General features: G+C 44.9%; 1 protein-coding gene across 1 annotated transcript in view; it reads left to right on the top strand.

Annotated features, from left to right (window-relative positions):
- Positions 1 to 291: 291 nt before the first annotated feature.
- The window catches only part of WDR74 (WD repeat domain 74), a 50,021-nt gene continuing 34,847 nt past the window's right edge, over positions 292 to 15,465 (top strand). The window contains exon 1 of the mRNA XM_069207169.1: positions 292 to 432. Coding sequence (XP_069063270.1) covers positions 372 to 432 — 61 coding nt within the window. The 5' untranslated portion in view covers positions 292 to 371. The remainder of the gene's footprint in view (positions 433 to 15,465) is intronic.

Genomic DNA, 15,465 nt, shown 5'->3' with positions numbered 1-15,465 from the left:
GGGTCTTTTTAAAGCTGTGCCAATTTTGGATAAAGTAAATCTATAAGGAAAGAAGTAGCAATAACCACAGCAAGTACCCGAAGCGGCAGAGTAGTAATGGAGTCAGCGTCGGGGGAACAGTGTCTACAGCAGTAGAGATGATTATTGATATATCATCAGATATGAGTGCGATAACGGAACCAAGATTTAACGATTAAGGAATCAGCCCATTTTCACAAGCAGTTTCCCTTTGCATTAAATTGGCAGAGAGTGTTTTGTAAAATGCAAGCTGCACATGCGCTCTACAAAGCATTACCCCCGTGGCGGATATGACGTAACCAAACAGGAAGCGCTTCTGACCTGGATCCAGCCGTACCGTGAAGGCGAATAGGATGGCTGACCCGGCGCGATGGAACCACGTGTGGGTAGGAACCGAGACTGGCATCTTAAAGGGTAAGAGGAGCAGAAGTTAGGTCCACCGTTAGCGATGTATGTTGTGGCTGCGACCATTCTCCTACGCTTGGAAAGTCACAGCTGGTGTATACGCAGTTCAGCTTGTGTAGTTGCATTTGTATGAAGCTTACTCCAACTGACAAGTGTTTGAAGCATCTTTTTCGGCGAACTCTCTGTTTTTGTTACTCTGTTATTTCATGAACGCCATCACACGTGGTTGATAGTTCTGCGATTAGTGAGAGTTGTTGCATAGGTCGCTGGTGCTTTAAAGGTGTACTTGAGCGTAGGTTACAGATAAACTGTGTGTAGTGAAGTAGTGTATATGATGCAGCATGAGCAAGTTCTAGAATGTCGCGTGTGGATGCTGTTGGAACATGACGATTCATGGCACCTGCGTTCTGAGGGATGTCTGAAAGTTGATTCCAGTTGGAGCGAGAATGTATTCTTTACTGGACCGTTCGTGCTCTAACTATCCTACTATCCTAGCACGACACCAGACTTGTGTGAAGACCCTGCCGAAAAGTACACACTTTTGGTGACGTTGTTAAAAGTTCCCACGCTGGTTTGCAGTAGGACTTTGGCAATAGTTGGGTGCTGGTCCTCACAGAGGAGGAGGGCTGTATAGTGGCGGAGAGATACCCCGTGAGCGTGGAGGAGTCATGTGGGATCGCCCACTCCCAGATCCGCCCCAAGTGGGTGTCAATGCTGGCTACTGGGTAGGATGAGTCCAGTGAGGAAGGTGAGCACAACAGGATATCGGCTTAACAAAGTGATCACAGAGGTTCAGTGTGCAGAGGATAGCGAGCACGTGTTAAGAACTAGGAGCAAAAGACATGCTCTGTCAGCACAGTGTCTTCATCAGCACACAGCCCTCATAGAAGCAATTGTAGCGAGAAAAGAAGCCACGAACTTGTTTTGACAATCGGCATTGAAGCAAAAGGAAGGGGCTACCGGTCTGTATTTCAATTAATTTTAACTTATAGCGGAAATATGTATGTGCCAGTGAAGTAAGCGTTCATATTTGGATGCCTCAGCTGTGGTGGAACAGCATTTGATTCTATATGTGGGAATCATGTCTGCCCTGCATGTTAGGGGCGGTATATAATGAGCCGAGCAGTTATTGTTTGGGGAACATGAAAGGCACAGTAAGGTTTTACACGAGAAACCAACGCCCTTATTTACAGTGGGCCAAACAAGGTTAGTATTGCCCTGATATATATTATTATAATTTTATTATATTTGCAACGATTTCTGGGCAATTGTTATCCTTCACAATAAGAATGCCATTTGCCCTGTGTTTTCTGCTGCAGTGAATTGTACTAATAACTAGTCTGTATTAAGCGCATCCCTTCCCTAATGTCGGGGAGTTTCGTGACAATTGGGGCGGGTCAGATATTCTACTAAAAGGCAGCAGCGCTTTGTGTATATGTATCGAGCGACGTCTCTCCAAACAAATGTGCATTTTACCATGTAAAGAAAACGTTACAATCTCTGTTGTTTAATTTGCCAGTGGTAAAGTTAAGTATCACTGTTCGAGATCCATCCAGGCTCATATCTCAGTATTTTAGAAGCAGAGAAGCCAACTGCGGATGTGCCTCCCTGCTGTCTTACTCCTAATTATATACAGTTTTTTGTTCTAGGTAAGTTGTACTTTCGATGCACGTGCTGTTGCATCAGGCTAACAAACCAGAGTATAAATACTTTTCAACCAAAATGGCAACATACAAGCCTAAAACTAGTATTTTTACTGGGTAGTGATGATGTGATGTGAACTTATAAACAAGCATCTTGTTAGCTGACATTCACCTGTAATGTCACTACCGAAAGACCAGCAAAATGTGGCTCCTACCCAGGCCCAGAAGTTTCTTAGCTGAATCAACTCCGCTCGTGCTCTGTGTGCTTTACAAATAAGGAAAAAAAAACAATATGACGTGGCCAACGTTGACCGCTTCATAGCCATTTTCTTTTTTAAAACTCATGTTGGACAGTTAAAAATAATAATACAAAAAACAAAGCAGTAGGATTCAAGAATAATAGTACCTCCATTTTATGAGCCCAGCTTTCCCTCCACTCTAATACAGCCCAGTGAGCAAGAGTCCAAGAAGGCCACATACTTTGTGTATTCTGATATATATTTTTTTTTTTTAAAGTGTTTTCGCCTACCCGTGCCTGTTTACATTAGGCTCCCTGTGTTTCTGCAAACTTGGACCCATATTTATACTTTTTTTGCGCTGCATTTGTGTAGTTGTTTTGACGCAAAAGCGGTGCAAACTCACAAAATACAATTATATTTTGTAAGTTTGACCCGTGTTTGCATCAAAAAATTAAGTAAATGTGGCGATAAAAAACTATAAATATGGGCCTTGGTGCTTCTAAACTGCTGTGTTTTTTGTTTTTTAACCCGTGACTGTTTGGATTTTCCCTCCAAGTTTTTCATCTAGACTGCATAAAAGCTGCACCCCCCCCACCCCCTTTTTTGTTTTAACCAAAGGCTACCTACTCCTCAGTGGCTAACCAGTGTATTTAGGAGACTGCTTACTCTGCTCTGTGTTTGGAAAGTGTATGCACCACTTGTTTTTGCTTTGAAATTGCCATATATTTAAGTATGTGACAAGCAGTATTTCAGTGGTTTCAATTATGTCCCTTACCTGAAAAGTAGAATCTGCTAGTTTGGAAGTATGTATTGTGCCTATCTATATCCAAGGATATTCTGAATAGAGGAGCACCTCCCTTCCACAGGGGCTTGGGTGTAAGGCAACATGACCTTTATATAAGTTTCTATTGGTTGTTGCAAGTGGTTGTGGGGCTAGTATTTCTGGCTTAAGGGTCAGGGTTTGTGTTCTGATTGGCTTTAGGGCCAGGATTTCCTATTGGAGTAATAGTCTAGGGTTTGTATTCCGATTAGTACTAGGGCTAGGGTTCCTGTTGGTCTAAAGGTCTAGGGTTAGTGTTCTGATTGGCAGCTACGGTTACTGTTTTGACTAGCTGTCAGGGTTAGAGTTCTGATTGGTACGAGGGCTAAGGTTCCTATGGGTCTAGGGTTAATATTTTGCTTGGCTGCCAGGGCTAGGGTTCTGATTGGTTAATAGGGCCAGGTCTCCCATTGGCTCTTGAGTTTAGGGATAGGCATCTGATTGGCTAAGGTTCCATTGGGAAATAGAGCTCTTTAAGCCTAGGGCTCAGGGTTTCTCAGCCTTGAGCATCAAGGCCCCGGGTGGAGAGGACAAGTTCAGCTGCCTGTTTAGGACTGGTCGAGTCTAGGGCCAGAAATACTGCACATCTGTACATCTGTAAGCAACCAGCTCAATCCCACCACATCCTCCAACATCAAAACATAATATCAGCAAAGGATCCAACTCATACACAACAAACCTCATACAGACTTCCATACCTCTACAAAAACCACAAAACCCCACATACCACACCTATACACACATCCACTACAACATTGTGACACCTTAATTCGCACATCAAGCACAACTCTGTCCGTTACTACTAACACATCCGCACAACACAAAACCACATTATACCTAACTTTATTCTATCCAGACACAGACTCACTTTTCATACAAAACCGATACTCGGCCTTCCATCCACCAACACCATCCTCATCTTTTTACCAATTACACACAACAACACTTTCCTTACATTCCGCTTCACCACACACACATTAACTTTACCAGCGATCAAATTTAACACATTCACTCTTAACTCTTGTCCGTCCTTCACTGAAAACCACTACGTCAATATCTCCTCTCACTACTCCACAAAAACAAAACAAACCACACACACCAGCACAACAAAATAACACAAACTTTTATAATACTTTCCATCACACCCACACCCACCCTCATGACTGACAAAAAATGTAAATCCTGACTAAACTTTACTCCAATTCTCACTCTTCACAAACATTTACCTCATAAACCCCAAAGCAGCAACATTCATTCACTCTCCTCTCAGCTATTGCACAATTTAGAGCCTTCGATTTTGATCCACATGCTCCTCCACCACCCCTCACCCATGCTCCTCCCACCCTAAATATACAAAAACAAAATAAACCACATGCCACTCTTGACAACTTTGCATTCCCCTGTCTGTTACACAAGGCTACTCTACAAAAAGAACAAAACGTACTATGTCACGCTCAGCCACGAAGTCCAACACACACAGATCCAGCAAAATTCCTCCTATGCCTGCTGGACGAGGAACCAAAATATAGAAAAACAACACTATTTTGATCCTTGTACTGTTATCACTTCTAATAACACACCTGCTACAAGCTCCCGAAATACTCCTCACCATTCTCCAAAACAAAATAACACCACCACCAAAACACAAGTTCTAAACTGCTTATTCATAAATGCTCGATCACTCTCTCTCAAAAAAACAAGCACCACATCCACAACCTACTCACCGACGCACAACCTGACTTACTATTCATAACAGACTCATGGTTGGGAGACGACATTGTCCAGTGTTGCATGAAGCCGTCCTTCCAGGATATCAAACCATCACACAAAACCATGTGGGCAAAATAGGGGGTGGACTAGCTATTATATTCAAACAAGCAATAAATCTCAGCAAAATAGACATTTCCATACAAGGTTGTAAGGCCCACATCACCAGATGAAACCGTACACAAACTTCCTCCTCCTTTACAGACCACCGCCTAACAATTCAGCATTCCCAGAAACATTTCTATACACAGTATCAAACCTTATAACCTTATACTCCAACTTATGCATTCTTGGGACCTAAACATTTGGTTTGACAAACCCAATATGCCCCATCAAAAAACTATCTCCACTGGCCTAGTCACATTGAACCTATATCAGATTGTCCACAATACCACACACATCACCGGACAGATCCTAGCTGTCATTTTTGTAAACCCAGAACTAGTTACCATTCAAAGCATCACGCCAGTCACATGGTCAGACCACCATTTGGTAACTTTGCAACATAAAAAACCACAAATCAACACACCCAACACCACCTTACATACCATGGAAAAAAACTGAATTTTGAGGACTTGGAAAACACCTAACAGCCAACCCAGATCTAGACGAAATAAATTCTATTCAAAAACTTTGAGTGGCTACAGTAAGCTTTCGATATCCTAATACCACTAAAAAAACTAAACGGGATAAAAGAAAAACAACGCCTTGAAGAAATACAGAACTTAAAAAAGATAAAATAACAAATCAGAAGGCTGCAACAAACCTGACTCAAAACAAACAACATTCAAGACTAACCTCAACTACGCAAACAGAATATACAAATCATCAATCAACCTAAATGCATGGAAGGAACTCATACCATTACTCAAGAATTCCCAGACAAACTGGCAAAACGTCACACAACCAAGGCAGACACATTGCACTCCTATTTAAAACACAGGAAAACCACCAGCACTAGCCCATTTCCTCAGATCCCCTCCAAAAGTAAACCAACCCTGCCTCTGCACTCCTTTAAACAAATATCCTAAATTGAATTTATGGATTTGGTCAAAGCAAGCAGGCCTTCCGGCTGTCCTGGCCCTTGTCCAGCACACATCTTCAAGAACACTCTTTATTATCTGTATCTGCTGCCACATCAGTAAGAAGAATCCTTAAGTCTTTAATTATTGGAACCTTAAAAAGCCATACATGTGCCCATTATTAAAGAAAACAAACTTGGACCCACATAATCCCAACAACTACAGACCAATTACAAATGGACCTTTCCTGTGCAAATTAATAGAAAGAGCAGCATTCCCCCAGATGTCACAATTCATTGAAGATAACTGCATACTTTCAGACTACCAAACTCCGCCCAGGAAGAGGCACTGAATCTGCCCTCATCACCATCTGGGATGATCTCAAAAACATTTGACCGCAGTGGAGTTGCTGCACTACCTCTCTTGGATATCTCAGCTGCCTTTGACATTGTTCACCATGGCATCCTAATTCAAAGACTCCATGAAGCTGACGTGGAAAGGACTGCTCTCGCTTTGATCACATCCGACCTTTAAAATAGAACTACTGCCATCTTTTACCCCCGTTCTTGTCCAAACCCTGCTTCACAAAAGCAGGGGTCCCTCAAGGCTCAATCATCTCACCTATGCTTTTCAGTATCTACATGATGTCAATACCAGAATTGATCAATGTATTTCAACTCACGTGCTACAACTATGCAGATGACACACAATGCTCCTCAAACTGGAATGCCGACAAGACACTGGAAACTCACAAATCTTCAGATGCCTTAGAGCCGTTGATCAACAGATGACTTGAAGCCATCTCAAACTGAATGCTTCCAAAACGGATATATTTGCATGTGGTGACTGGAAAATAATGACCCAGTCTGTGCCTGGCCTAATAATCTATGGCGACTGGAAAAATTGTGTCCTTTTTTTCCAACATCCTAGGGATTCTAAAGGTACCCAGAGTTTGTGGATTCCCCTGGAGGGGACCAAGAAATTAGTGACGGGAATAGATCACACTATGGTCAATGTTGGTCCTTACATGAGGGCAACTGTTGACCCTGGGGTAATCCATTCCTGACACAGGTACTAGGTACAGGCACTCAAATGGGGTAGTGTTTTTATCAGGACAGGTGGGGAAACACTGGGTGGTGGGAATTTTGTGGATCCCAGCATATTCCTGTAGATTGTGTGACAGAAATACAAGAAAAAATAGTTTGTATTCAACATTTCAGCTTTGCAGGGTATTCTGGATGAGAAAACTTTGGGGAATCCACACAAGTAACACCTCTGTGGACTCCCCGGATGTCTAGTTTCCAGAAATGTCCGGGTTTCATATGTTTCCCTATATGGCCGCCAAGCCCAGCACCAAAAACACAGGTGCCTGCCTTACAAAACCAGTTTTTTGTTTTTGTAATAGATAATTTTGATGTCTCCACAATACAATTTGGATGGTAGTATTTGGGGCTGAACTAAATAGGGGAGCTCCCAAGAGAGCACTATACCTCTGTGCGTGCCGCCGCATGCACCTGCTCTCTGGGTTGGGCTAACCCGCTATTGTCCCGTTGCACTGACTGTGCTTGCGAAGGGACAGCAGGACTGTCCTCATCACCTCCCCCATAATTATTGGAAGAGGAGTTATCGAATGGATCGGTTTCCCCATCTGAGCAGGAAGGGGCAGTAAGGCCGCTTCCTGTTATGATGGGGAAAACAAAACATTGAAATGGGCAGGGGGAGACACAGAATATCTTCTGTGTCTCCCGGGGTGTGTTTGGGGGGGTGGGGAGTAATCACCAGGTGCAATGCACCAGATGATTTTTTTTAACCTCTTCCCTGGTGTCAGCCACTGGCTCCGACTGAAAAATCACTAAATCGCTCAGAGTCTGCGCCATTGTCCTATCCCTCAGATGCTGTCCCAGTCTCTGGTCCTACGTCAGATTTGTTCTCTATAACCCAAGTGAGCTCTTGAGCAGCAGTTATCCAACAAGATGCCATCTCTGCTACTGGCTAAACTGTTGCTTCTAAACACTACCCTACGTGCTGGTGTGTGTGTGAGAGATACGTGCAACAGTAGAGGTCACCTTACCATCGCTTTTTCCCACAATCAGCATGATCTTTCAAGACACTCAACACCTTGCCACATACCAATCTTCACAGTATTTAGCACCTCTAGTGCCCAGTCCAACAGTCATTATTGGTGCTCCCACTCCTATGTCCTCCTCGGATTCCCTCACTACCACCCAGCAAAAGTGCCCTTCATCTCTCCATTACTGCCCCCGCACATACATTTCATTTGTATTATAGCGCAGGTAATGGCTGAATTTACTAATGTACTCAGCTATTTATATCAAATACAGATTTACTCTTTGCAGTAGGCATATAAACCTTCTGCGCTACTTTATGGCATCAGAACTGCAACTAGACAAAAGTCTGATCCTTTTCTAGCAGAAACATAATCACACGACTTACTTGACTTTTTTATTGCTGCCTAAAAAGTACAGTTGAAACGTGTCAGTTGAAGTATGTGCATTGCTTTGAAGACGCAAGCTGCAACTGCACGACAGCTGGTGGCAAATACATATATATCACTTTTCTATGTGGGTTCGGTTTTACTGGGGAGCGATCGCGGCCACCAGGGAAACCACACATGCATTGACAAAAGTGACATATATATATATATTTTTTTTTTTTCAAAGAACGGTGCAACATATTTTGGCACCAAAAGGCTGCACAATATCCAAGAGATCGTGGAAGGTAGATAATGAGCACAATTCAAAAATAATTCATGTAAAAAATCGTCAGCTCCATTTATTAGAAAAGTTCATGCAGGCAAACCAAAATAGACTTCCAAAAAATCACACCAAATTGGTGCCCAAAAAGAACAAATAACACACGCTGTCCCGGCCAAATGTTGACGCGTTTCGTCAAAAGCCTTCAACTGGACATATATATATAAAGCCATACAACTACTAAAATAATTATTGCCCCCACAGGGGGTCCACCTGCCTTTAAAAAAAAAAAATGTCTGGGGCGGCGATCTACCTTTAAAAAAAAAAAATATATATATATATACATGCCCCTCTGTGTGTGTGGTGGTGGTGGGGGGGAGACGTTTGCTGAGGTGTTTCCATCAGGAAGGCCGTTAGGGACATTTTCCCCATCGAGCAGGGGCCGCTTCCTGCTCCGATGGGGGAAAAAAAACAGTGAAGGGGGGGGGCGGGAGACACAGAAGATCTTCTGTGTCTCCCGGGGTGTTTTTTTGGGGAAAAAAAATCCTCTCCCTGGTGTCGGCTACTGGTCGTGACCTGCACCAGGGAGGTAGTGTGGGTGTCGGCCGGTGGCTCACGCCCGCACTCAAGGGGTTAACCCACCACCATACAAATCTTTGGTAAAATTCTGGGGGGGGTGAGGGGGGCAGCAGTCAGTCCCAGGGGTTTTCCCCGTCGCCAGAGCTCTGGTAGCCGATGGCACCTCTTGCACATCCACCGGTGCCCCAGTTGGTCACTATCCTGTGCCGAACGTGTTCTCAAGTGTAGGCCCTCCAGGTAGTCGTGGAGTGTACCCTCTTCCGCCGGTGGCAGCTTGCTATATAGGGTCATGTAGTAAGATCTAAACTCATAATTATTACTTTATATTGGTGAGTACAACATAGCCCCATCCCTAGAAGTCAGGTGAGTGATTGGTGTGCCCCTGCTTTCCGGTTTAATCAGTCAGGCCAGCAGCCTCCCTACCCTCCTCTCCTCTTCGTATATCCAGTTTGTGCGTGTTTTGTAGTTATGGCATCTACAGCGTACTGTTGCCTCATTGTGTGCTTCCTGTATTTCTAAGAGCTGTTGGGGAGCCTCCGGATTGGTTCCTAACTCCAATTCCCACCTGTGTAAGGCTTTTTCTATACGAAGGATGTCAGCCTTCACCTCCTGACTGATCCCCACCGTTTTGTCCCGTGCAGTAGCCTCGTGTTCCATGGCTCCAGGCTACAGACGACATGTCAGGATTGGTGGAAGTTTCTTAAGTGTCTGCATGGTTATTAGTAACGGACTGTGATCGGACACTGTGGCCTAAATATTCTGATTGTATGAAGGTACTGCTGATGCTAGCTGTGCAAAACATATGGTTAATCCTCGTGTATTTGATAGGTGTGGTAGTTGTGGGAGAATTCCCTATAGAGGAGGTGCTGAATCCGCCAAATGTCCCACCTAGATCTCCACACCGTCAAGCCCTTTGCCACTCTAATTGCCGCCACCCCTTGGACAGGAGGTGTAGAGCGGTCCAAGTCTGGGTCAGATACGCTTCTGAAGTCTCCCCCCGCCCCCCCAACCCCCCAAAAGAGGTATGGGCCATCTGGGCATCTAGTCAGCTGTTCTGACAGTGTGTGGAGGAAGGCGACCTGGTCTTGATTGGGGATATATATGCTCCCTAGCACTATTAATCTTCCGTACAGGCGGCCCTCTCCTAATACATACTGGGCCTCCTTGTCTGTGTCTACCGAGATAGGCTCAAAGGGTACTCCTTCCCGCACCCACCCTCACAAGTGCTCCCCGTGCGTATGCGGAGCTAGTAGTGGCAAACAGTTGTCCCCGCCAGCGTTTATGGAGGTGATCAACTTCTACCTTAGTGAGATGTGACTCCTGTAACATAGCAATGTGGACTCCTTTCCTCTTCATGTATGTCAGTATGCTATGGTGCTTTGACTCGGTACCAACCCCCACACACCAATCACATATTTAGGCATCAACAATAACAACAGGACTATTCCATCCCCAACTCCCCGTCCCCAGGGCAGTGCGGCAAGGGCCAACAGCCCAAACCTGTGATGTCAGTCTGTGACAAGCCATCTACTTCACTCTGCTTGAGTAATCCAAGGACAAATGGTGGTGGTGGGGGGGGGGGGGGTTTGCTCACTGTGTGACGTCTCAATAGCGTCGATTTTCGATGGTGTCCAGACCAGGTCTGTCTGTGGGTTGCCTCTCCTGTAGTAGGAGGTCTTTACAATGTTATAAGATAACATCTGCTAAAGAAGGTCTTCTGCTGTCTGAGGTATCACATGTGGGAGATCGTCAAGTAAGCTTGCAACTGATTTATGATCAGAGTCGTCCTCTGTCTCATGGACACCTGTGTGGGCATTTTTGTCTTTGTCTGATGTGGGCGACTCTGTCGAATACACAGCTGCCCTGATCGCCGCACATTTTCCCTGACTTGCTTGCATTTGTGTCGGCCGAATCACTCTGTTGTTTCTGGGCTGATCCCTGGACCAGTGTCTCTTTCTCTGTCATCGAGGTGTGGTGGATTCATGCGGTCCCAGGTTATCCTCTCTGGCTTTGTTTCGGTCCAGGCTTCTTCTGGGCCCAGGCAGAAATGGGTGTGGCCGTCCCATATTATCTTTAATTTAGACTGAAATAACAGGGTGTACCGAATTCCTTCTCTTCTTAAGGCTTTCTTCACTTCCATGTAGGACGCCCTTTGGCCTGCACTGCTGCCATACAGTCCGGGAACATATTGACTCTGCTGTTCTCCACCTCAAAGGGGCCGGTTTTGCGCACCTTCTCTGAAGTAGTAAGGCCCGATCCTTGTAGTGCAGCAGCTTGGCCACAACTGATCTGGGAGGTCTTCCTGGCGTGAGAGGTCTGGCTGGGACTCTGTTTGCTGCGATTGGTGTGAATTGTTGCTTATCCATAAGCTCTTTCATCCAGTGCTCCAGGTAGGCTACCATGTCAGTGCTCTCTATACCTTCTGGAGGGCCTGTGATATGTATGTTATTACGTCAGCTTCGGCCCTCTGCGTCTGTTGCCCTGTGCTCCAGTCTCTGTATTCTGTCTGTGAGGTGGGCGAGTTGAGCTTGCTCCGCCCGATGCGATGTGCCCAGCTTCGTCGGTTCTTCCTCTGTGTTTTCTACCCTATCTGTCAATTTCTGGTGATCAGTTCTCAGTAGGCCCAACTCAGCAGACACTTTTCCTGCCGTAGGGTGGTGTTAGAGTCCTCAATCGTCTCTAAGATCTTCTGTACGGTGTCTTGCATTTTTGGGGGGGGGGAGGGGGGCTGGGTTGCCTTCTGTGGCGTCATTGTTCTGCCACTTTGCCCATATTCTGGGCTAACTGCATGCAACTACTGCGGTTTAGGGCATTGTGTCCCCATTAGGATCCCTCTACAGCATTTGACTGGGTCCAGCCTACGTATTCCCACTCATGTTGGGTGAGGGACCTCTTGCCACCAATGTGTGTCCCCTCTCTGCTGTTAGGGACTCCTGGCATCCCAGCGGTTCTTTCAGTTCCCCTACAGCGTGGGGCCTCTGGGGCTTCCAACCGTCCGCTCGCACGTCTTCACATCTGCCTCTAGTTGCTATTGCTAGCCTCGCAGTTTCCCGGTCAGGTGGGAAGCCCCTGCATGCCTGAATGCCCTTGCCACTCTGTCTCACTTGGGTCCACAATGGGGGGGAGGGGGTTTATGCCAGTACTAGCCCTGTCCGTCGCTCACTTTGAAGCTCTGCCCAGCATCCAGTTGCACCCTGGTGAGGTAGGGCCCATCATCTTTCTCATACCATCTCAGGGTGTTTGAATGGCCACAAATGTACAGGCGCAGGAGTGGCAGCACAGAGCAGTACCCCTTTGTGAGGTATCAGAAGCTTCATGCCCCTTAAATTGAGCAGTTGAGGCACAGCAGTGCAGTGGTTTCGGTGGGTAGGTGCGTCTGCCAGCCCCTGTCTTCACAGTGAGTAGGGTACTTTCTCAGCATGCAGCACCCTTGGACTAGTGTCACCCTCCGCTGTCTCTCCCCTACCTCCCAGATCTGAGGGGTGAGCTCGCCACCATCAACCGCGCTGCTCAATAAGGCCATTTCCAGAGAGCTACATTGATCGTGCACCACTCCCGACACGCCTCACCTTCGGCTTGGCTTCTGCTGGGGATGAGGTGGGGAGTGGGCAGTAGGGCTGGTGTTCCGTAGGTCCGCTCCACTCCCTTTAGTGCACGTCGTCGCATGTCTCCTTCGTGGGGGGGAAGGGTCTCAGGAGCCTGATACTTTCTTACCTTCCTGGGGTGCAAGCGTTGGGGCGCCAGCAAAGCAGCCACATCCTACGCTTGTAGCTGGCACCAGCGGCTGTTGATTTAGTGCTCCCTTGCGTCCGCCATCTTGGGCAGTGGCGTTTACCCTGCTCACCGTGACTTTAGCGTGGCTGTACGACCAGCGGGGGCCACCACCAACCATCCGCCGTCGGCTCGGGCCTCTAGCATCTGCCTTTGCTCCGGTTGCATTGTTCTACTGTGAGCGCACTGGAGTTTGCAGGATTCTTAGAGGGACGGTCCGGAGCTACTCCTCTATGCTGCCGCCATCTTCAGCGGTTAGCTCCGCCCCTACTCTCTAAGCCTGTTTAACAAATGTATGTTTTACTCACGATTAAATATATATGTGTGTGTATATATAAGTATTATATAATAATGTTTATATACATATATATGTGTATATTAGTCTATTCTTAACATGTTCATAGGTCATTGCATAGTTCCTAGATAAGTTATTACTTATCAATCTTTTCATTTTGTCTATCACAATGAGCAAATGTTATCTTAACTATTTACCTGCAAGCATATAGCTATTGAAATATTGAGGAAAGATAAAATGTTAGAAAAGTACACAAATTAACTTCAAATATTGCACATCTTGAAAGTCTATGGGAAATAAGAACACATTTTCCCATAGACATAAATTGGGTAAAAACCTTCGATACATCTGGCCATATGTTTACACAATACAACTTTAAATCTCAAAATATTATATCCATTATTATATACCTTACACATATATTCCCTTACTATGTATTTACGTATCTATGTATTCATTACTTTTGTCCTAGTTTACAAGAGGGGAAAAATGTTTTACCCGCTCCATAAGTTTTACTCCGTCTCCCCATCACCTTATACCTCTATCAATCTATCCTCCATCCCCACTCTGACTCCTTCCAAACCCATTCTACCGCTATAATCTCCAAAATAACCCTACCTAAGCTCTTCCCTCCTCTACCGCTCCTGGCTGACCCCAAACCTGAGCTTACTACTATGATCTCCCAAACAGCCCTACTAAATTCTCCCTCATTTATCTCACCGTTGACTCATCCTCCCTAACTCATTTCTACACACTCTCTCTCCTCCATCTCTCTTTTACTCATCCCAAGTCTCATCCTATTACCATAAACTCCCAATTAACACTTCTGGATTCTGCCTCTATCCCGCCATTATTCTATTCAATCCAACTAACAAACTCGTACATCCTCTGCTCAAATTAACTCATTCTAATACTGTACTCATATTTCTTTATACTGATCCACCACTAATCCTTTTGGGTTCCAGAATAGTGTGCTACTTGCCGAAAAGAGCTTTGACGCCTCATCTGGGGTAATAAGCGCTATATAAATACAATTACAATTAGTATACTTGCGAGTCAGATACAGTGCACTAGCAAAGACAACTGTTTTTGTTGGAATGGTTGGTGCTTTGAAGGTGTGGGCCATGACGGGTGTGTTGTCAATGTGTGTTTTGAAGTGTCATAGTGTAGCAGGTGCTCAAGGTACAGGAGCGAGTACTATACTTCTTAGCATTATATGTGGTGTGCGAGGGCATGTTCTTGGAGCAAGTGCCTGTACTCAGAGGGAACCTGTTCAATGTGTGTCTTGGAATTGCAGTGAGATAAGGAGCAATGACGGAGAACCATCATTCTTTCATCACTATTTCTACATTGTTAATAGCAAGAGAAAAGGGACTTAAAAATGTCTAGCATTTGTGACAATTTTTTTATATTTTTCAACAGCCAATCAAAGAAACTTTTTTCAAACACTATCTCCCATTAACACCCCACAGTCATATGTATGCCGATAGCCCTATTTAACCACTGTACTGTAACAAAGCTTCCTGTTTCTTTGCTCCGGAACAGTTAAACAGTCTGGGATCTTAAAATGTTAATCTTTTGAGCACTCTGAAAAAAAACAACCATTGTTTCTAACAGGAACTCTGCTGAAAGATATGGATTCAAGAATCAAAGTATTCCCCTCAACAGAGTGTTGATCCTCACACAATGTGCCTAGGTCATGCACATGAGCCATTCTCAAAAAGCTCGTAATAATGGTGTGAACCTATTAATTTCTCGTCGTTTCCTGAAAAGGAGTAACATATCAAAGCCGTAAACACTGGTCTAATACAGTTAAACATCATAAACAACTTCTTCAGATTGGAAACAATCATATATCATGCACAAATCTTTGTCTTATATCAACTGTATGTTATTATGTACATATGGGTGGGAAAACCCTTGCCTCTGTGTCCTTAATAGATTTGAAAATTCTTGTCACAAATGCTAGAAATGTGTATTTTCTAAGTCAGGACCAGAGGCGCTTGTTTAAAGCGGAGTCATCACCACATAAGCAACATCTACAATGGCTTTGTAATAAAAAGACTTAAACGTAGACTCGGATGACTAGTCTCCTGCTTTTAAAATATCTAAACAAGACTCCAGGGCTGAAGATTTTGAAGCCATTGGCTCTCATTTTGCCAGAGGAGCAAGCACAATAATGTCAATACCTG

The sequence above is a fragment of the Pleurodeles waltl genome, chromosome 9 (assembly GCF_031143425.1).
Source record: "Pleurodeles waltl isolate 20211129_DDA chromosome 9, aPleWal1.hap1.20221129, whole genome shotgun sequence".
Lineage (NCBI taxonomy): Eukaryota > Metazoa > Chordata > Amphibia > Caudata > Salamandridae > Pleurodeles > Pleurodeles waltl.
This window is presented reverse-complemented; position numbering and strand designations above follow the sequence as displayed.